At 43.4% G+C, this 23,251-nt stretch overlaps 2 protein-coding genes and 1 long non-coding RNA gene across 7 annotated transcripts; 1 reads left to right on the top strand and 2 right to left on the bottom strand.

The window, feature by feature from the left end:
* Window positions 1–1,917: 1,917 nt before the first annotated feature.
* On the bottom strand, window positions 1,918–20,171 carry LOC6726767. Of its 3 annotated transcripts, none has more exons than XM_016176119.3 (7): window positions 19,384–20,171; window positions 17,018–17,596; window positions 4,528–5,024; window positions 3,912–4,263; window positions 3,292–3,518; window positions 3,125–3,230; window positions 1,918–2,600 (listed from the first exon to the last, which is right to left on the bottom strand). In XM_016176119.3, the coding sequence occupies exons 2-7, from the start codon at window positions 17,181–17,183 to the stop codon at window positions 2,482–2,484; spliced, it is 1,467 nt and encodes a 488-aa protein (XP_016033242.1). In that variant the 5' UTR covers window positions 17,184–17,596; window positions 19,384–20,171; the 3' UTR covers window positions 1,918–2,481. The 3 variants fall into 3 exon arrangements, with proteins under 3 accessions (XP_016033242.1, XP_016033243.1, XP_039151503.1); XM_016176120.3 differs by having other exon boundaries at window positions 19,829–20,171; XM_039295569.2 differs by lacking the exon at window positions 19,384–20,171 and adding an exon at window positions 19,142–19,341.
* LOC6726765 lies at window positions 5,053–11,686 on the bottom strand. Its single transcript, XM_044923377.1, has 2 exons — window positions 11,555–11,686; window positions 5,053–11,451 (listed from the first exon to the last, which is right to left on the bottom strand). The coding sequence occupies exon 2, from the start codon at window positions 11,394–11,396 to the stop codon at window positions 10,395–10,397; it is 1,002 nt and encodes a 333-aa protein (XP_044779312.1). The 5' UTR covers window positions 11,397–11,451; window positions 11,555–11,686; the 3' UTR covers window positions 5,053–10,394.
* LOC120285050 lies at window positions 11,244–12,608 on the top strand. Of its 3 annotated transcripts, XR_006541955.1 has the most exons (4): window positions 11,244–11,379; window positions 12,101–12,205; window positions 12,279–12,420; window positions 12,476–12,608. It is a non-coding gene; the product is annotated as an uncharacterized LOC120285050 (long non-coding RNA). The 3 variants fall into 3 exon arrangements; XR_006541954.1 differs by having other exon boundaries at window positions 12,101–12,420; XR_005544299.2 differs by lacking the exon at window positions 11,244–11,379 and having other exon boundaries at window positions 12,077–12,205.
* Window positions 20,172–23,251: the final 3,080 nt, after the last annotated feature.

The following is a 23,251-nucleotide window of genomic DNA, read 5'->3' as shown; positions in this document are numbered from 1 at the left end:
AAGTTATTGGCCTTTGCCGCAGCTGGGAAGATGGTCGAAAAACTTTAAATCAAAGTTTGCGCGGTGCAAATAAATGCGGACCAAGTTGAAGAATGCCTTTTGCGATTTATGCTTACACTGAAACAAAACGACCTCGTTGGCAACTTTTGCTTTGAATGCCCAAATATGTACTAAAATTTTAGGCCAATTTACTTCAAATGTGCAGGTTTTGGATAGAACCACATCCTGAAGCTGCTTAAAACTGCGCAGGGCTTGCAGTAGTTTATACAATGTTATACATTCTGTTGCATTTGAGCTTAGATGTAAGAAACAGAAATAATTTACGTGGTTAAATTATTTTCTAAAAGTAATATCTCCTTAACTGCTTTAGTAGTTGTTTAAAAAGTCCGACAATGTTTTTAAATCCAGATGACTTCTTTAAAATACATGAAAAGTTATCACTTCGTTACACAATAGAAGAGTTAAAAGCTATGTTTTAGTATTAATTTATTTGAATTACGCTGGTTAAGTTTATTTAACTTCAGTGATATCAATGCTTTAGGCCGCTTCGACAAGTATTTTCTGAAAGGTTTCAGGGGCCTTCCCACAAAATAATTTAAAAGTCAGCGTGCAAACTTTAACCACTTGCTCAAACGGGAATCACTGGGCAAGGACCCGAGATCCGAGCCTGTGCCCACGGCGAGGTGAATTGCCGATATAAAGGCGAGGGTGTCCTTAAAGCGCATCTGAAGGAAATCCCTTTCGGCGTCGCGTGCGCGGGCGAAATTTATATTTCAGCAGTTTGCCATGTGAATTATTAAAATGCGCCAATCTCTTTGATACAGCAGCACAACCACTGGGGATTGGGCCATAATCAGTTGGCTGGGCGGAATGAACTTTAAGAAATTGTTGACAGTTTGCCGCAAGGCATTCGGATTGCCAGCCGCGGAATTTTTCAATATTCGCGAGAGCTAATCCCCCGCTGACTCCCGATCCGCCGCTGTCAATATCCCCCAGCTGGCGGTGGCCACACCGCAGAAGCAACAGGGAAAACTGCAGGAAAAATGCGGGACAGCCACAGAGTGGAAAGAAAAATATGAACTGTGGGGAAAAGTTTCAGGATGCGGCGGCCATGGCGAATAAATCAAAAAGTGATTAGCCCAGTCTCCTCCGCCGCCTATCCTTTTCCCAGCTTCACAGCTCCACAGCTCCACAGCTCCACAGCTCCGCAGCTCCTCCTGGCTTTCTCACGCCATCTGTCCAGTTGTAAATTGTCTGTTGAGTGGCCGATGGGGCAGGACGGGGGTGATGGCGATGGCGAAGGTGTGCGAACCTGAAATGTGGGCCAGCTTTGGCAGGGGGATTCAAACTTGGCCATAAAACTTTCGCCGCATCTTGGCCACGGTTGCTGAGGCTCTCTTCTCTGGTCAGTGGCGTCTTGATAAATGAGCAGCGTAAAGTGCGCGGCAATCAGAAAAATCGCACAAAATTATAGTTGGCCAGGCCATAAAACAATGGCCAAGGCGAAACAATGGCCAAGACAATGGTAGTTTTTCTCAATTGCTCCTCTTTTCTTGGTTTTTATTTGCGTGTGCCTTCATCTCCTAAGCCTTCCCAGCCCCGTCTTCCATCTTCCTACGAGTTATGACAACTTCTCCTATTTGCATTTTAAAATATACACATAATTTTCCGGCAAGAAATTAACAGAGGTGCATGGGTTGCTTCATGGGGTGGGTATCCCATTTAAATAAGTGAGGATTGGTGTTAAGGAGCTTAGCTTGAAAAGGAACTTAGAGGCGCAGTCTAAAAGGCTAAAAATGAGCTTAAGTAGACCCATGAAATATGTAAATCAAAGAGTGAGGCTCGACAATAAAACTAAAGTTATGCGGAAAGGATGAGACCTTTTAGGTGAAACAGAAATAATAAGTGACAGAGGCAAAGATTTTAACAATTAGTTCTTTATTAAGTATCAGTTGCTTTACATCCTTAAAAGTTGAAATACTTGTTTGCTAAGATAGTTCACTTTTCTTCAAGTTTTGTTCTTTTTACAATTTAATGGGAAAATTAATGTGTGGTTTTTAGTGCAATTTCAAATGACAAACAGGGTTTCTTAATAAATATGTTGATAAATAAATTTTAAGAATTCCTACGAAGAAATAAAATCTGCAATCATTTGAAAACAATACGCCTTTGGCTTTGTTTACGCAAATAACAAATAAACGGTTGTTACTCAGAGTTAGTGGCTTATTTTAATACTTAGTGAACTAGGCCTATTACTAGAGTAAAGAAAACATTGTTATGTCTAGAATTTGTATAAAAAAGTTTTTGGTTTTGTTCGGAAAGTTCGGCTTAAACTTTAAGAAGTATCAGCAGAATAAACAAGTAATCGCTTCAAAGTGCATTTTACCTAGAGATTAAACTAATGTCTTAGACAAAACACCCGATCATATGATAATTCCAGCGCTCTCATGGTGGGACTTCTCCCAGGACTCCGAGGAGTAATCATGTCTTGTTCAGGGCCACCAAAAGAAAGATTAGCCACTGGTGTAGACTGGTGTACCCGTGACCCAGTCTGTGGGGCCCAGCAGCAGTCGACTTTATGGCGGAGGCAGAATATTCCCCTGGAAAGAGATATATTCAATTACTTATAATCTACTAATCTACTAATCTATTAAATCTATTATAATCCTATTCTCTATAGTTTGCGTAAAGTATATTCACCAGTTAATAGTCGATCTAATGGGTATTCTACATTTCTTGAAAAGTATGTAATATGCTAGGATCACCATTAAAGTCGATTTGGCCATGGATTTCTATTCGTATGATTATGATATTTTATAAAGCGACTAGCTTAGTAACAGGTATCTGATAGTCGAGGATTACGAGTCAACGTTCTTCATTGTATTTGACACTTGGACATATAGGCCGACGGAAAGACCAGATCTGACCTAGTTATCCGATTGGGAATATATACGATCGGTTATCCGACGAGGTGTAACTGGTATGGGAAGAAACTGTATGTGCTGTTTATTTTTAGCTGAACTTCATCTGTTTTCAGTTAAAATAACTCTTCCCAAAACCATTTCCGGATCCAAAGTACCTAGACCAGTTGGAGTGTTGACCTGCAATAATAAGTGTCACCTACCGCTCAGGACGTGTAATTGCATAGAAGCTGCCGCACTGTTTTCCGGCTCACACGTGTAGTTGCCGGAGTGAATCTTGCGCACCAGAGGAATGACCAGGGAACCAATCTGTAAAATCGATATCGTGAGAAATCCGCTTGAGAACTCCGTGTCTGCCCAATTCGCTCACCGTGTTCCGATTGTGCTCGGTGCTGCCGAAGATATTCCGGTCGATTTGCGTGTACCATCCGCTCTGGGCGCCGCTGGCCTCGTTTTCGGCAGTCACTTGTTGGTCGCCGCGGTACCAGAAGATATACTTGGGGGCCTCCAGGGTGCCACGTACGATGCAGTGCAGCTCCACCCTGCTGCCGGCCTTCACAAAGCGCTGCCGATCGCCGATTAGCTCGGTTCGGGGTGCTGTGGGTGGGGAAAGGAAGAAATAGGATATTGGTGCTCAACGCGAAATAATAGATATTATCGCGGATTGTACGCGAAATTCTTTGAGCCAAAAGTAATAGGATTTCTATTGAGCTTCAGTTGAAATTTGCAGCATTAGATGTTGAAGAAGGTTACACTGGGTTGAGGGTTAAGTTCGAAACTACCTTTCGTAACTTTAACTAGATTTAAAAGCTGCAAATTTAAGATTCATATGCAAAACTGTCGTATCCACATAGAAATACTTTCCTAGGACCTAAAATATCTTACTTATTAATTTTATATCTCAACATAGAATTTTTTATCATTAAAAAAGCTATCTACTCCTATTTTTTCTTGCGGTGTATAAGTATTTGTCAGCGTCGTCTCACTTACTTATCACAAACAGCTGCACCTTGGCGCTCATTTTGGGCTCCGTTGCCAGCTGGCACTCGTACCAGCCGGCGTCCTCCAGCTTCACATACTTGATTTGCAGGGTCCAGCTGAGGCTGCTGCTGTTGCCCCTCTCCTGACCCCCAGGAACTGCGTGGGCGGATGAGTTGCCCAGGGCAGCGGCGGGCGTCGCAGTGGTGGACAGGGCCCCTCCGGATACAAGTGTCGTCGAGGTGGAAGACTGGAGCAGCGAGGCGAACCGGGCGTCGTTGATGAAGGTTGTGTGATCCACGGCAATGATATGTTCATCCCGCAACCGAACCCAGGAGAGCGGTTTTCCGGAGTGCTGGTTGAGCTGCAGGTGCGAATTATCATGGATATTAATTGTATGTTGCTTGTGATGGACTAAGGAGTTTGAAAGGATGCTTGCTCCCACCAATAAGTTCATTCATTATTCTTCATTTCGCGTCACAAACAAGATTTACAATTGTGTGGCTTAGAAACCCCATTACAAAGTAGCCACCCCACTCGAAGCTTTCAATTACGCCACTCAACTGGATGGCTCCACATTGTACCCAATGACCTCCGAACCCATCCCCACTCCCAATCCTTCACTCACCTTGCACGGCAGATAGGCATGTTGGCCAGCTTGGACGGTGGCGTTCAGCGGGGGCAGGCTGAGCTGGCGGCGGGGCAGGAGCTCCCGTTCCTTGGCCAGCTCCTTCTCGCGCCGCAGCTGCTGTGCCTTTTGTTCGCTGTCGTAGGCGTGGAGACGCGACTGCTCGTTGGGCTTAGATGGCATCGGACTGCCGGACGGGCCGTTGTCCGCGGGAGGAGCTGCTCCGGAGGAGGCATTCCGCAACATGTGCGGTAAATCGGCTGGTATGAATTCCGGAAAGGGCGGCAAGTACGTGGGAATCGAGAAACCCTTTGTTAGCGTCGCAGTGTCCGGCCTGTCGCTCCACGAATCCACCACGGTTGTGTCGTCCTCCTGCTGCTGTTGGTCATCGCCCAGCATCAGAACAGGAGATCCTGCCGATCCCATTGTGCTTGTCCCCGTCGCAGGCGAGGCAATTAGCGAGGCATTCTCCATCGGAGTGGCCGTGGCTGCAAGCGCTGCAAAATAGGTCAAGAATGATGGGCCCATCAGTTGGCAAACTTTATCGAAGTTTTTTCCGGACAAATAATTATTTCAGTCTTTTGACAAGCTGACAAACAATCGAAATGCAGCTGTCAGTTAGTTATGTAGGAAGTTTTTCCGGAATTAAGACCAATTAAATACCCATTTTTTAAGTTATCTGCATTTTAATGGACTTCTTTCTTATCGAATGGGAATATATGAAGTTTAAGACTGCACCTTAAGAACATACATACATACAATTTACCTTGAAGCTTCCTCGGCTTTTAATAGTACCTCAATATTCGAAAGATGTTTCAGTTAAAAAAGTTAGGAACGATAAAATATATATACTTAATTGAGTCGAAAACGCTTCTGCCCATCTGCTGAATACCTTTTCGATCAATTAAAGTTTATAATTTACTTTAGTACTAACTTAACTTCATTTAAAGCATTTTTATTATGTAATAGTAGACTCCAAGCCAAAACAAACTATTTTGCATATAACCCAACGGAATCTGTTTGTTTGCCGCCTACCATCAAATTAAGCGCATTAGGCAAGCTTTTTGTGTATTAATTGACAAATTGCGATATATATTTTAGAAAATATATATTTTCCAGCAGCATATTGCGATATGTCATGGAAAATGCAAATTTATTTGCTCAGGGCATCTGTTCGATTGCATTCAGGTCAAGTGTATGGGGGTTTGAAAGTTGTATTCCCTTTTTTGCAAGGTGCAAAACAATTTAGCAATTGATGGGGGATAATTTCGTGTGAAATTCTCATTATTCCCCCAGCTGCCTTCCTCTGGGGAATGATACTCGGGCCTAAATTATGAATGGAGAAATTATAAAAACTAGGTTCATTTTGGGATATATTTTGATGGTTATCTGTGTAGAGAAACGCTCTTCAAAAGCAGTGATGCCATCGGATGACTGGGATTCCGGACCAATTTCAAGTTAGCTTAGGCTACAAATTTCATATTTAAAAAAATTCTTTTAAATATAATTCATCTAAATCAGTTTTTCTACGAAGATGGTACAATATGTATGTTAATAGGACAGGAGCGCATTACGAAATGAAATTTCCGAAACGACAGCTGTGCCCGGAAAAGGACCTCTTACGACGCCTCGTAGCGAAGCAATCTCTCCAGGATGTGCCACAGACTAAAGGCAGACCGGACCGATTACTCAGCCTGGCGTACGCCGTTTGTTATCACTGCCACGACTGTCATCCTCTTAGCTCGCAGTAGTCTTGCGGCTTGGAGCAGGAATCTCGGAACATGCTCCCGACGCAGTAGGGGACCCCCTTTTCAGAACGGGCGGTGGATCTGGGCAAAAGGTCATCCGGTCTGCCCATGGTGGTGCGAGGACGCGCTGGGCATGTTGCTCCAGTGGGTGGAACAGCTGGCCTTTCTGCAGGACCAACTCCAGAGCTCCGCCGCCCTTGCGGTGGTTCAGCTGTTGGGGTGTGGCCTGGTCTTGGTCCGACTGTTCACAAATTTTGCGGTCATCTTGCCGGCCGGCATAGTTGTGCTTCAGGTAAATTTGGAGTCGTTAGCCCAGCCTGTCTTATTAAATTTAGTGTATTACTCAGATTCCCACATTCAAGATGACACTGTAGTTGGAGCAGCTGCTCCGGAATTTCTCGCTCCTTGGCGGCTTGCTGGAAAACGAGGAGGATGTGGCCTGCCACATCACGGAGCAGGAGCTGTATTTCCTCTGACCGTGTTCCAGCACTAGAGTCCTGACCTGCTTTGGTATCTTCCTTATATTCTATGTCGTAGTGGGCTAATACACCATTTATTCTGACCGAAGACAGAATATTCTATACATTATAATGTCTTTGTTCTGAACATGAGTAATGTGTCCACCAATTCGCCCATCCATCGCGATAGAGCTGCACAGCAGATCGCTGAAGTACAACTTTTTGCAGTTATCGTCAGTGGTGTCCACTTCATTCCTAATTAAGATTATTAGTCCTGTTCATCAGTTGATATATGCCTTTTCAGTTTATGCGTTAAAGAAGGCTCTGTAACTCCCTAGATTTTCGGATGGTTTATGGGGCGAACAGCTAGAAGGGATCTTATAATGAACAGTGTTTCAATCTCCCAAGCACAGATTGTCGTCATTCTTTGGCAAATTCTCTGTACTTGACTCTTCTGGGAGCACCTAATGAAACAATGGTGGACTGGTCACTGTTCCACGTCCCTTTCCTGATCCAATCAAGCTTTAAGCTCGCGGCCACATTGCGATTTTATTGGAGCATAAAATGCCGCAGATGGGCCTGGAATTACCGAGTCATGCCGCCCACATTGTACTCCCACTGTGGGCTGGGGTCACCAGGCACCCAAGCACCCATCCACCCCCATCCGTGGATTGCCTACTTTCGGGGGACGCCTCCCCGTTCCAGTGTCGCGCCTCGGGCGGCAAATTTACGCGCAGCACAACAAACAACAACTGAGTATTTATTATGTAAATAATATTATGCCAAATGCGAGCATAAAGTGAGCGGAGACTGCGTCGAGTTGCACTCAAGTTTACATTTTTATTAAACGCTTCGCCCGAGAACAATTTGCAGAAATAGTTTTCCACTTTCCACTTTCTACTTTCCACCAGCGAGCAGCACAGCTGCAGGCAGTTCCTCCGCCTAAGTAGCCGCTGCAGTTGGCTTTAAGTAACTTAATTTTTCTGCAAACTTGCGGACATGACCCACTGCATGCATAAGATTGGACGTAAGTTTGAACTCGATTATGGCCAGCTAAAATGGGGTATGCCTCACTGCTAATTAAACGTTCAGTTGGAAATATACTAATGTTTCTCACAAAGAAGTCTAATTTTAAAATTACTCATTTAATGCATTAATTATTGAGTAAGGTGCTCATTAATGTTGGTCTATAAACTAACTTATTCCCTCATAAGCACCAGACTTTAATGGCACTTTAATGGTTTTAAGCAAAACATTTTAGATTTTCTCATTTTAATCTAAGCTGTTGTTCTTTAAACTTAGTTCAGCTTGCCGTAACTCTAATTGAATTATGTTTTAATTCAACAAAAGGACACTGCTTCAATTAGTTAAAACTGGCCAATCCATCATCACTGGGTATCGGGGGATCCGCAACGAATCCAGCCAGTGGAGGCCGGCAGCTTCAAACTTTATTCCCTCGTTAGGTTTTCAATTGTTTTTCTTGCTGCCAGCATATCTGTGTAATTAAAAACTATTCGCACACTAAAGTTTATAAAAACAGCAACCGGCGGCACAACAAGTGCAAGAACAACACCGGTAAATGAGAGCCGCAGTTTTGTTGTGCGGTAATTAGTGTAACTGTTCAGTAAACCACATAAACTGATTTCGGTTTTGGGTTTCTGCCATGGCACTGACTACCCAACCCAACCTGACCATCCACCCAACCCAACCACCCATATTATCCCTTTCGTTCTTCCGGCACTCGTCACACATTTTGGGCACATAATTGAAACCATTTAAGGGGTCTTGAATTATTACTTTGTTAATGTTATTGTTTGCTGTCGCATTGTTGGGGCAATAAATTTAAAATTTCTGCCCAAATGGTTGAGCAATGATTGGTGCAAACTTTTCGGCTTCGGAGCCCATAGTACATATATAGTATGGGGCCAGGAGTCTCCCCCACCCAGGAGCTATAACATAATAATTCAAGTGGGGGTCGTTCGGCGTGGGTCTACTGGTGGTGGGTGGGGTGGGTGTGGGGACTTTATCTTTGTCGTGGGTTCTGTCAGGGAATTTCGCGTGAATTTTCGTATTTCGTATTCATTCGAGTGCAAAGTTGAAAAAGGCCAAACCCAGCAGTCAGGGGGGCGTGTCTAATCGGACTGCTGCCATGAGATGATGCATGGATTATATCGTTTGGAAACTGAACAACCATTGCAACTCTGCAGGAATTAAAAGCAAATGTTGCGGGGCTTAACATTTTAGGGATTACGCCGGAACGTTTAACACGATTTCTCCTACTCTCGTTATGAATTCAGATGGCGGCCGTTTGATAAAGTTTTTAAACTTTAACAATTGTGCAGTAATCAAGGCTGGTTAATACATATGTAGCTTTAGTGTTACAACTTCTTTACTAAGATCGATAGTCGTCCCATTTTAAATCACTTGGTATATATTGAATTTTGAACACTATTTTTGCCAGAAGTTTGATCTGGGTGTGCTAAGTTGCGATCAAGATACATTCTATGGTTCAAGTGTTCCAGTTTCAACAAGGATGTTTTGTTCTTGTAAATATATAAATAAAATCATAAATTATGACATATTATACATGACACATTGGAAGAGCCAAAGACACTTGCTTTTTTGATTGGCCAATCTTATGTTTTTCCATTTCGAATTCAAATTTATTCTATTTCCATTTATTTCAAAAAGTCTAATTTTTCCTACCGCTTGACGACATTCAATTTAAGAAATGACTGATTGCCACTTTTAAATGGAAAGGAAGGATAGCGAACCAACCTCGAACCAAACTCCGCATGAATACCATTTACGATCTTTGCTTTGCGCCATCACCTGTCCACTCCATCTGTCCGATTGGACTTTCTCCGCCCAGGTAACACCCAAGCCTGCTGCTTAACATTGCTGCTGGGATTGGTTAACCTGATTAGCCGCTGCACTGCTGCTCGGACCCAATTAAGTTGGCCCAAACATAAAGTTAGTGAGTGGGCGGACTGGGGGGGCGGGGAATTGGTCTAATTAAGCGCCGTTCTGGACGGGCTAACAAGCAAGTTAAACACACACACAGAACCATTTAATTCGTTTGCGCGATTTCTTTTATTATTAATTACATGCGGTACACATAAATTTCACTTTACTCCTTGTTTTTTCCAACTTTTTCGTAATTTATGTGCTCGCTGATAAACAAAACTCATCCGCCTGGAAAAATGGCGATCCTAACGCAAACATGGCGAAGCCTTTCGAGCTTAGATTTGATATGTTTAATATGTTGTGTGCCACTCGAAGTGAATGGGGGCATCTGTCGGCTGGAGGTATTTTACGTGGGATTTGTATTCATTAAATTGTGGGAGTAAAGAAATGTGTTATCTGAAGAGAGGAGGGGCGTTTTAAGTGCTTTCCTTAGGAATTCACAATTAAATTGCGAAATTCCTTTTGAAATTTGCAATCCAGCATCCCCTTTTGAATATATGTACGTAACTTGATAGTTGAAAAATAATGACAAATAGTCCCACATTTTATTGATATTCGGATTTTATTAGAGAAAGATCACATAGACCCACTTTAGGTGGTGATTTGTCAAAAGTTGACTAAGGAACTGTATATTGTACATCAAGTGATGACCGAATAGCTAAGGCCTGTGCTTTTACTAGGCGGATCTAACTCCTTATGAAGAATCCAGGGAACTGAGTACATCAGCGGCACTCGGGATACTCTCCTCCGGGAGATTCAGATCGGGCATATATCTTACGGAGAGGCCAAACCTCATGGAAAGCGTAGCGTATGGCTGTTGCCATGTAATTGCCTGGTGCGGACCCACTTCCTTCACTTGCAGCCACTGGCTGTTGGCACTCACTTCCTCCTGGGACCACTTCGAGAGCTCAGATCGCAGTCTGGGGGACTGGCTAAAGGTGAGCAGGAGTGGTCCTTCGATGGGCTGGTGCCTTCTCAAGTTCAGGAGGCGGCGTAGCATGGGAGTATCAAACAACATCTGACAGTTAAACAGATCCACTTTCTTCAGAAGCGGATGCATGTAACCACACGTTTTGCCTATTTTGCATCGCCGGAAGCTGAGCCGTTGGCAGGAGAAGGGCAATGGCGGGCTTTCCATTTCAGCCAGCAGGCAGTTGCTCAATCTCAGTTCGGTGAGGGCTGTGCATTGGGCCAGCTGAAGCTGGCAAAGATTCATGGGAGCGGCCAGCCCGGATCCATCAAAGGAGAATTCATGGAGATTGAACCGCTTGTAACGGATGATGGTCAGAACGGTGGGCATCCACTCCATTCCTGGACTGAATTTGTAGCGCTGAAGCGTGAGATGCGTGAGGTTCTCCAGTAAGCAGACGGCCAGTGGCGTTCTCACACTCAGGGGAATCAGCAGCACCTTCAACATCTGGCAGTGCCAAATGCTCCGAATGTCGTAAACGGTGCCGGTACCCACCGTGTCGCACAGAAGTAGGCTCTCCAGCTGCCTGCAGTTCGTGAAGACCTCCTCCAGAGCCGCTTGCGACATGCTCCCCACGGAGAGGCAGCGCACTCTTTGCAAAACTTGGAAGTTGGGCAGCAGCTGACTGATGAGCGCCGTTGGCTTTAAATGGAGCAAGCGGCACCTCCGTATATACCCGGAATCATTATGCTGGCCAATTCCGAGCGCAGTAAGTTTATCGGCCATTCTGAGTGGTTCTGTTCTCGAACTTTATTAGTTCAGCGTTTTGCCTAAGCAATGTCTAAAAAGGTAGCTAAACTTGTATTAAACTGTTTACTTTGAAGCCCAAATTAGACTGTTTAATTTAAAACCAGTAGTACCTACGAAAGGAGTTAATAACTTGCCTTTGGTTTTAATCCAATAACCAAACAAAAAAAAAATGCTTGCAATGGCACGTGTTCAGCTCCTTGTAATTATCCAATTCTTCAGGGTTTAGGTTTGTCCAGATCAAATGTGTGAATCCGCTTTATATTGGTTCTTAGTATCGAATAATCACTATATTAGGATTAGTTCTATTAATAATGTGCTTTAATAATGTCCAACTTCACTTCAGTCGAGATTTATTTAAGCGAAATGACCGTCAAGTTTAATGAACTAGATCAGATTCGGAACCAATTAATTGACGATATCATTTATCGAAACTCATGGCTGTGTGTTGCGGGTTAGTTTTTGCAGCACTAGTATTATCTGATTTAAAATATTTTAGTATTAGGAACAATAATCATTTTTTAAGCTTGTAACTTATAAAATCATTCACAAATCTATAATCAATAGGATGATAATCAAATTGTGTGATATAATCAATATTGACAAATATGGTAACTATTTTTCTGCCCAGAGGTGGCGTTAGGTACAGAAATTATTTAAAAGTTTGACCAAGCATTTTGCAGGATTTTGAAACAAAGCGAAAACCACCATTTTAACACTCCATATATATAGTAACTCGAGTGCAATGCCGATGCCATATTTATATTTTGATTGGATAACTTATATATGTAAGTAGCTTGTTGGACTTCACAGATTTGCCACAGATTTTAATCGCCTTTGATTTATTGTTATAAACTGTAGGGGATTGTACCTTTCGGAGACCGGAGCCAGTGTCCGTTAAAGATAAAATGTCACGGTTTCCTTCATAAAATTAATTCTGAAAGAAAAAATGGAACCCGTGGCTCCTTACGCTCGCCTGACCTAACGTCATTTTAATTTCCATGTATGTATTCACGCCCAAAGCGCCTCCAGATAACCCCTTCTGCTCCATCTTCCAGCGAGGAGTCGAAAGTGTCACTGGCTTTGTGGTAGTCTGACAGTTGAAAAATGAAACGCCGGGCCGGCCGTGGTGTGGCCACAAAAACTGGCTCCGCACCAGGATCCTCCCCCGGCTTCCTGGCGATGGCGCCTCCGGGGTGTGGCCCATTGGTATTTATGTGCCGAAATTAAGCCGAGAGCGGCTGGGTTGGGATGTGCGGACTTGGTCAAGACCCAGAAGAGACGGCCATTAGACCAGGCCAGAATCACTCGGCCAGAAGCCGCACACGCGTGTCGCATGTCGAGGCGCATTAATTAGAGGGCATAACTTGTCATTTATTGGTCCGCAGCATTCAGCAAATATTAGCAACTCTCCAATTCCCCCTTATGTCGCTCCAGGCTCAGCTCAAAACATGCATAATCGAACTGTTCAAATGGCTGTCACACGCACTCACTGGAGGGTACACAGCGAGAAAAGGGAGCAAGTATGCTGGCAAAAAATGTATCAAGATAGGATAGAATGTTTTGTTTCAATGTATCTAACAAACTATTCCAGAGGTGGATCAAAACTGTTTAAGGAGTCATCTTTATCTTAATATATGTGTGGTGGTTTATAATTCCATTGAACATCATTTAAAATCATTTCATTTTTATGGAACCATCTGATTTCATGTGCATGGCGACAGACAGTTAGCATGGGCGTAGTCGGCGGGGTTCCTGCCACGGGAAAGCATTTCTCATTGTTGCGAGGGAAATTCACAAGCCACAACCATTTGCATTCCCCACACAGTTTCACCGTCCGCATTCCCAAAGAAACTCTTCACATGGCCGGAGGCTGTTTGCAAGAAGAACGAGCAGAGAAGTAAAAATGGAATCATAAATTCCAGCTCCTGCATATCCCACATCCCATAGCCCACATCCCACATCCCATACCCATACCCATTCCCAATCCGGCACAACCCGTCCGGATCCGACCTACATCAGCAGCCGTCGCACATTTTATCAATGGTTGCACGTTTTGTTGTGGCTACCCTTTAACTCCGACTGGCCATCTTGGGTCTGCCGTGATCTTGGCACCTCGGCATCTTGGCATCTTGGCATCTTGGCACCTTGGCCATGTAGTCCCGATAACAGCGCACTTCTGACGAGGGTGCAGCCACTGATGGATTGACGACGGCGATCTTATAGGTTCAGTACGTCACAAGAATGCTTCTTATTTATAGTTCCATATACTTGGTTTTCCACGAATGATTACTAATGTACGATGATTGACACACGTTTGAAGAGGTTACATACGTGGAAAGTACTAACTAAGTTCCTCAGAATTTGCAGTGAATTAGAGTGTCGCATATCAATCCGTGTTTCATATACCTTATACTACCTTATGTTTCATTTTTTGTTTAAGCCAAATGGCGACGCGTCGCATCGCTCACTTGGACGACAGTGGGCCGCCTCAGCTTTTTGCGGTATTCAGCTCTCGCACACAGCAATTACACGGCTTAAATGGAGAGCGTGGAGGCGTGGCGATGGGGCGTGGCAGGGCGCGCCCATTTAGCACTCGACTGGCTTCGATTGCTTTAAAGCGTTTCCCACCACCACCACCACCACCACCAGCTCCTCTGATTTTCACAGCACTACGCCTCCGCGTCTCCTGATTGACGATTGTTTCTTTCGCATTGTTATTGCTCATAATTTGCACACATGAATAAGCAAGTTACATAACAACATTCAGCGCGGGACAGTCGAGTAGGCCTAATACTCCTGCCGGGGGCTCATTACTGACTTGATGCGAAAACGTGGCCCAAACATCCTCGTGTGTGGCCATTACGAGACAAGTGTGTACATAGAGTATGGCATAGTGGGTTGCCCCACTTGTCCAAAACCGAATTTATTGTCTCGGTAAATATTCGAATTAACTGGGGGTGTTAAAGGGTGTATTACTATCGCAACTAGCACAAGAGAATTCTGTCGGACCTTCGTAATTGGAGAAGCATTTAATCTATAATGTAATTAAGCCTTGAGCTGCTATTGCTGACACTCGATACAACTTTTTGTATTTGTAGACCAACGAATGAATGTGCTTTTTTAGATCTGGTTAATTGTGACTGAACTGGATAATAAATGGCCTTCCTCTATGTATTCCATTGTGTTTCATAAACTGTTGGCTTGTTTAAAACCCATGTTCCAGCCAACAGGCAACCTTTGGCGCCAAACATATGGCTTGCATATGAAAACTGAGGCAGGACGACAATCCTCCAGAGTTAATTAATTACGGCCAGCAGCTATTTATTTGTCTGAAGTATCGCCTCCAATGCTCCAAATGGGCTAAACCGGAATTTGTTCATGGGAGTACAGAGTTCGGGAATTATTTTGTGATTCCTGAGTTGGACCGTGAAATTTATGGGCTCTCAGCGAATTTAGCTAATGGCTGTATTAGCGACGCCAACTCTTTGGCTCCACTTAGCGCAGTTATTTAATTAAAGCTCGGCCCTTGTGCCACGCCCCTCTCGCTCCGTCCACCGCCCATCGGGCGAGTGCCTATTTTTTCTTCGCCCTCTCCCCTCTTCCCCTCCACAACGGTTATGTGTTTTGGCCATAAATAAATTAAACGTGACATTTGACCGCCATTTGTCTTGGGAGCCGCGTCCTATGGTAAATACTTGTATCTCTTATATAAAACATAGTTGATTCGCCCGCTGCCCGCTGCTGTTTTGTATGCGGTATGGTCGTGGCATAATTAACGGAGATGGACATGGGCGTGGCTGGGCTTTTGACCTTGGCTAGTGCGCTGATTGATGGCCTAAGTGTTATTTGAGTGTCTACTTATTTCTGTTCTCGCTGTGTCCCATTGTTTCCCATCTGAGTGTGTGTATGAGAGTGAGTGTGAGTGGGTGGTCCTGCGCGTTTTTGCTGGTGCCCAATTTAATTATATCACATATGAGCCCGGATGCGGGGACTGGGTCATGTGTTGTTAATGATATTGCCTTCGCATTGCCAGCAGTTCAACTGAGATTGATTAGTTGTGGCAGCAGGAGCAGGTAAGCGCAAAAAAAGATGATAAATACTATTTAACAATTACTCGGCCACAGGAACTTAAGGTTCCTTCAAAAGTGCCGCCCGACGAAGTTTGATTTGGCCGAAATACTGTTTGTTGTGTTGTGCGTGAATAAATAAGTGAGCCTGAAATATTAAAGGATTTCCTCGGAAGTGCAATCAATTTGAGGCAAGCTCTCTGTCAGGCTGAAATAGAAAACTCTGGTAATTTATTCAATCCGAGGCTAGGGAAAATTCTTCGAAAATCAAGGTAAAACCAAGCCATGAATTAGACAATTTGATGAAAGCTATTTGCACAGACGATGGCCCGGACCAGTTGTAATTTCACAGGGGAAAGGAGTTCCATCACGCATCCGACCTGTTGAACGGACAACCACCACCCGCCACCCGCCATGCACGCAAGAAATTTAATCAACTCGAGACTCAGAAACAGAAACTGGGAAGACGGGTTAGCCGACCCCTTCCAATTAGGACGGCCTAGAAGATATGCCAGGCATTTTCATAAACTAAGCACAAAAACGAAGCAAACATCAAGAGCGAGCAGAGCGGAGTCAAAATCTTCACACGCTGCGTATGCGTAATGAGTTCCTGGAGCCGAAAGCCAATGCGAATGCGAATGCGAGATTTCCTTTCGCGTGACAGGTGTCTGACAATCATGGGAGCGCGTGTGTGAGCTCGGCTAAATGAAAATTTGCACTGCACGATTAAATTAACTCGACAAGCTTATAAAAATCGTGCCAACGAGTTGCCAACGACAATGCAGCCAAGCAAATCTCATCATGTAAATTAAATTTGGCAAACGCTTCACTCGACACTTGCACAAAAATGTGCGAAATTGAATTAACTATGCATGCAAAAACAAAAGCTTAGCGCCACACGGAGCAGCAGAGCCATGAAACATGGAACTCAACCCAACCCAACCCAAACCAACCCAACTTGGCAGTTCGGATGGAGCTGAGCACGTAGCCAAAAGTTGGACAGGGGTGCAGGGATTCGGTGTTCGGTGCTCAGTGCTCAGTATCTGGGATTTGGGACGGACTCCCATGGTAAACAAAAGTTCTCCAGGGCGTTCCTGGAAGCGATTTTCCCGCGGACTCGAAAGCCAACGGGATCAAGCGATTCGGGCTAGTTCGTTGCACAATTGGTTGCCTAACGGCGGGTAGTCAGTTGTTTCATAACATCGATTTGGGGTGTTAAAGTGCCAAAGGCCCTATGATCGGCCTTAAAGTTGGAATCTGACTACAATTCCTTCCTTGAAAAATTGTAACAAAATTGATGTGGCACGTGCATGAACAGCATAAGTCAAAATGATCAGATTAGCATTCTGTTGAATGCTCTTATTACTATTATATTATAAAACAGATAAAATGTATTTTACTTCTATGTGCTTAATAGATGTTTCATCTTAGAACCAATTTCACCCAACACTTTCCACGAAATCCGTGCGTAGATGTGTAGCCCGGAAAGTCGTGTTGGCATCACCCCAAGTAAAAGAAGTTTACACTTACGCGCTCGCATGCCACGAAAGCTGACAGCTGCCAGAAACGCCAGCAGTATGCTGGCAGTTCCCGGACTCCTCCCGCTCCCGGCCAGGATGCCTGCCCCTCGTCCACCGGGCGCTCCTCCCGCGCCGCGCTCCGCCTGCCGCCAGGACATTCCGCTGGGCGAGGGCATCGGCAACTGTCGGATGTCGCACCTGGGCGGAACGGAGCTGGGATTGGTTTGGGATTAGCGTTCGGATTTCGTATTTGGTGTTTGGTGCTTGGTGCTTGGTATTTCGTATTTCGTATTTATTTCGCGCAGCTAGTTAATCCAAGTTTCGCCGACTCAAGTAGCATGTCATGCTGCTGCGTGCTGTTTGCTCTTTGCGCTGTTATTTAATTATTTGCATTGCTTTTATGAAGTCTTCTCGGTTGAATTTGCATACCGCACTGTGCCGGAGGAGCAGTAGTTGTGGTGGTGCGGACGTGACTGGGCTGCTCCGCCAGTTGGCCAGGATTTGTTCTATTCCACCGAGTCAGACCGCACAGAACGTATGTTTTAACTTATTTCTTGCTTTATTTGGCAGGCCAACCGCAGCAGCCAGGCTAGAACGGCAAAAAAAAAGAAAAATAAAAAAGGAAGGGAAATAAGTTTGGTCCGAGGAGCACGGAGAGCAGCAAGGAGGAAACCAGCAGGATTCACTGCTGTTAGCATTCTATTTATGTGATAAATGGATATTTATCCGGTCTGGCTCTGGGCGTAAGTTTCTTCCTGGCTTGATTATAAGTCAATAAATTAATGAATTGCATGGCCCCAGTGCTCTTCCCTTTGCGCCCTCCATTAGTTCTAGTTCCTCCACTTCTGCTGAGTTCGGCAAATTTTTAATGGCTTGCTCGTTATTTTTTGTTGGCCAAATAGTCGTTTGGCCCACAAAACTGTGTCGACTTCTCCAAATGAATGCCAGAGCCCATTTATCCGGCTCCGAGTTCCCCGAGCTGCCGAATCGAAGTCCCCAAATGGCAAAAAATGGGAAATCCTAATGCATTATTGCACTCCATAACACGGCCCGATTAGAAGGATGTCCTGCGATGCTGGCCATCGTGTAATTAGGGTAGCTAAGCAACAAATTGATATTTATTTTTCGACCAAGTGCCATTAACTTCCGAGATTTCCCTAATTCACCAACGGACAGACGAAGATTAGGGGCACAGGCAAGTAATCATGTTGGCGAACAGCAATACTTTTCCACTGAAAGAACTTTATTTATATATTTGGCTGCACACAATGATGGTTTATAGTTTCCCATTATAGGTAGCGGGCCAAAAATCATAATGCTTCCGAAGAGGATTGGTTATGAATCACAATATATTCAACTGGATAAAAATGAAATATATGAGAGTACTCAACAAATAATTCCTAGGGAGGTGCACAGGCTAAGCTGAGCGGTGAACTATGCGAAATCTTTAAGATACATTTAATGCAAAGCTGCTTAGGAAACTATCTGCAAAATATAGTTACAACTGCTAGGTTAAATGTCGGGATCTTTTCTCAATTTCCCCACCGCTTTCTGGGAAAAACTATGCCACTTTATCCGCTTATGCATCGGGTTCTCATTGTTTTTCCTAGGCTAATTGAAATGCAATTGGGGCGTTAAAAATCCTTCAGGAAATATAATTCGAACAAATTTCTTTGCATGGGTAAGCAAATATATTTGTTTAAATAATTAAACTTGCCACCGTGTGCCAAATTTTAAGCTGCTTTTTCAACCTCAACGAACTGTGATACTAAGACACTAATTTACTCAATGAAACACAACAATACACATTTATAGACTGTGCAACAAAATCGTTTTTGTAATCTATTACTGAACAAAATAACACAAATATTACAAAAATATCCTAACACAAGGCGCAAATAAAAAGCCTAAAGATGGAAGGTCGTTTATAAGTGCTTTATTTCGGGGTTATTTAATCCGAAAATAATACGAGGATATTGATGATTTTTCTGAAATACTGAGGCACTCCCACTCCTTTGCAATTGTCATTTAAACTGTACTAAAACTGTCTTTCTTTCAAGCAAAGTATTCTCCTCTTTCACACACTTGATAGCTGAATTTCTAGAGAAATGCCTGAATGTTGTTGATATTTCACCTCGTGATACTTGATACTATTGCCGAATTTCCGTGCGCTGGCAAGCACAAAATCCTTTTTGCGTTTTCAATGTTTTTTGAGTTTTTTTTTGGAACAGCTATCCAGTTTCTTGGCCAATACTGGCAGCTGTTTCAACACCTCCACTATTGATTTGCCAGCAGCCTTGCTGACTCCACCCATCCAGCTCTGGTTTTCCACCTTCTGCCTGCCCGTCTAATGATACCAAAGATGCGAGGACTAACGTCTTTGCACATTAATGAGTTTTTAAATCCATGGAGCAGCACGATTCCAGGGAGGGGCTCAGCTTAGCCAGCCTCTAATCAGATTACATTTCCATATATTACATCATATGCTCTTCAATATAATCAAATTGAAATAGATGGGGGCAGACAATAGCACGTGCCAGCCTCCGAGGGAAGGGGTGGTACCCCGGCCAGGTCACATCTTTCACTCCATTCACATCAGTCAAATCCTTCACGTCCTCCTCCGTTCTTTTCATTTCCCACGTTTCGTGGGTAGACGAGGACGACGCCGACGACGCAATCAACGTTTGACGGCGTTTGACTTTCGATCTTGCCTGGCTGCCTCCTTGTGGCCCTGCCTTTGTATCTGTATCTGTATCCGTTCTAATGCGCAGCAATTTAAAATGTGATTTTCCTTGATTTACAAAAGACACATTGCACTCACAATCGTAGCTCACAGGATTTCACAGCACTCTTGCGGAAATCGAGGGCGGGCATTCTCGCACTTCACTTCGCAACACTTTACTCGATGGCGCGGCGGGGGCGGAGGCGGACACGCCCACATTCTGGTTGGCACAGATACGCACAAACAATGACCGGCCGGCGATAAATCAGAATCCGTTCGAGAATCCGATTTCGGGTGCGGAGGTGCCAAGTGCATTCACTTTCGAAGCCCACAATCACGCGCCCGCGAATGATTCAAACTTATGCTTCCTTTTTAATGATTTCCGAATTTTGCGTTTTTTTCCCGATCTACGTCCGTCGCTATGCCATGCAAATTTGAAACTGAATCCGGACCATTTCGCGATTCGATTCGAAGTGTGCCTGTGCCAAATGGTTTGGTCCATTTCAACTGGGATGATTTGCCCCTCCTGATTGGTTCGTTCCGTCCCGCATGGTTCCCATTCCCAGTGTTCCCATCTTCCCCTTTTGTTGGCACGACGAAGGACGATGTGGGAATGGAAACTCGTCCGTTTCAACTGGTGTGATTTGCCCCTCCTGATTCTGATTCACGGCGTTTCGTTCTGCGCGAATCGTTCGTTCCGATTTACAGTGTTCCCATCTTCCCCTGTGGTCCTATTCCCACTTGTCTACTGTTGCTTGCTTGGAGTTTCCCAAGCAAGGACGATGTGCGAGTCTGGTCGCTGTTCTCAGTCTGCTGTTAAGGGATTCTGTTAACCGTTTCGAATCAACAGGCAGTTAAAACCAGTATTTACTGGCTTTTAATCACGAACAGAGGCTTGTGGCCACAATAAATAATATAAACTCATAAATAAATAAAAAAATAAAATAAATAAATAAATAAGTAACTAAATAAATAAAAAAATAAATAAACAAAAAAAAATAAAACATTAAATGATTAAATAAATTAAAAAATAAATAAATAAATAAATTAATAAATAAATTAATAAATAAATAAATAAATTAAATAAATAGTTAAATAAATAAATTAATAAATAAATAAAATAAAATAAATAAAAACATAAAAAAATAATTAAGCAAATAAATAAATAAATATACTCAAGGAAATGGGTCGTAGATTAATGTATCAACTTAATGTTTAATGAAAACTCACTGCATGCAAATCCACATTTTTCTTCACAAATAAACAAAGATGTATGGAATTTATTTGTTTGATATCATTGTGTAATCTAGAACAATCTAGAAATCTTGTGCATCACAGAAACTTCGCTCGCACAATTTATCAAGTAAAATATTGTTGTATATTATGTATTCTCTTTATATCTGATAATCGTTGAGTTAAAGGGTATACTAGAAAATTATGTAACCGCAAGAAGGATGCGTTTTCGACCCAAACTTGTTTATATATTCTTGACCAGATTCACTAGTCGAGTTAAGTTGGTCATGTCCGTTTGAACGTCTCAAAAATCAGTCACGCCCGAATTTTAAATAATTTTTTAATGACAACCAAACTCAAAAGCCTCTCTATTACTCCTATTATCTGGTATCTGGTACTCAAAGAAATCGTGAGTAGACTCCTCTGTTGTTTATTTAGGGTCCAATAATTTTATTAAGATTGGTTGGTGAATTAATTAACATTTTCCAATAGGAGGAATTGAGCTATGCCAAAACCCGAATAACCTTCTGTGAGTATTAACATTTACTCAATTTTTTCCACTTTATTTTCGCCCTATACGTGGCGCAATCGTTTTGCCGGGTAACATTAAACTGATATTCGTCGAGCAATCTCTGGCTGGCTTCTTCCGATTCCTTTGCATATTAAATTCGCATTTATTTCCGCAATTCCGCAACTCGATTGTATTGCCGGCCAGAACAAACAAAGCCATCTCCTCGCCTCTTGGGCCGCAGTTATTATGTTTCGTAGTGTCGGTGGGCGAAAGGTAATAAGAAACAAGTAACGACCAAATAATTGAGTGCACGCTGCACAAAGGATCCTCGCGTTGCGATGGGAAGGATGTTTTTGTGATACGTCCTGCCCCGCCCCTGGGATCCCACCGTTCGCCATTGTTTGCCAACGGTTGGGTTGAAAGTGAAATGCATGTTTTATTGGCATCACAAAACAAAGGCTGAAATGGCAGACGGAGAAACTTAAGCCAACAAAGAGGTTTTGCATACCTTCACAAAGGGTATTGCCAATCCAGTAATCCAGTATGTCCTCTAGTTCGTTGTTTTTTTGAAACGCTATCAAGCACATTATGTAAGCTGGAAAATTAGCAGGCATTTCAATTTAGCAAAGTGTTATTAAATTTTAGAGCTCTGAGGAACTTTAAGATTCTTAATCGGTAACCAAACATTATTTATATATAGTCGACGAAAATATGCAGATTTCCGTAAAATCAGGACGTTCTTTTGACCGTATGTTATGTGATTCTTCTCAAAGGAGAGAAGCGTTTCTGATATTAAACTTGGTGATCTGATTGATTGAAATAAATCCAGAAATCATGGTGCACAGTAAAAAGGAAAGGGCATTCTGCACAAGCAACAATCACGAAGTTTTGCCAAAGCGATTTTCATATTACAAGGTAGATACAATGACTCAATGGATGCTCAACCGAGTCGGCAGCAGGAGCCATTAAAAAATAAAGCCCCAAGAGGGGGGAAATTGAAAGGAGCAACTGCTGTGCTGAAGCTGCAGCTCGGCTCCTTCTGCCAGCCCCTGATGGATGATATATGCACTATATGTCTGGATCATGTTCTGTTTGATTGTCGGCTGCTTACGCCCAGTCAGTGACTCACTTCGCAACGAGCCGCGCCGTCATTAAAAGCAGTTTAAATAGGTCGCGTTGCACGCTGCGTATACGCAATGTTCTGAGCCATTGCCTTTTATGATGAGCCATATGAGCGAGTCGATCCCCCGCGCGCCCTGTCGCACCTGGCCAGTTAAGCCGGGCAAATGGCAGTGCATTTCCGTTTAATTTAAACAATTGGAGCCGTGCAATTGCCATAACTTTTGATGAGGCTGCTGCAGAATTTTGCATGCAAATTTAATTAAAACTCCTGACTTTGCTCGCAGTTTATCGTCTATCAGCAGCACAAGGTCGAAACTTTCGTGGGGGAAAACTTTCGTAAATTCCATATCCGTATTTACTTAAAAATGCCTATCGATGATTGCTTGACACAACAAAGGATGCGCATTGCGAATTCTGCTCTTGACCCTAAAGGATTGCAGGCGAAGCAATCATCCGAAATATATTTTTGCAGGTAATAATGAAAAATATCTCTTACAAATGGCAAACGTTTGGGAAACTGAGAGTTTTTACTCCCTGAAAAGGCTTAAAGCTGTTCTGGCCGTTCTTTTATTTGTATTTGCTGGCTTTCCAGCTAACAAACAAATCTCGAGTGTCGGAAACTATTTCGCCTCTTTCTATTTTCATTCATCTTGTGG

Source organism: Drosophila simulans, chromosome 3R (assembly GCF_016746395.2).
Source record: "Drosophila simulans strain w501 chromosome 3R, Prin_Dsim_3.1, whole genome shotgun sequence".
In the NCBI taxonomy this organism is placed as follows: Eukaryota; Metazoa; Arthropoda; class Insecta; order Diptera; family Drosophilidae; genus Drosophila; species Drosophila simulans.
This window is presented reverse-complemented; position numbering and strand designations above follow the sequence as displayed.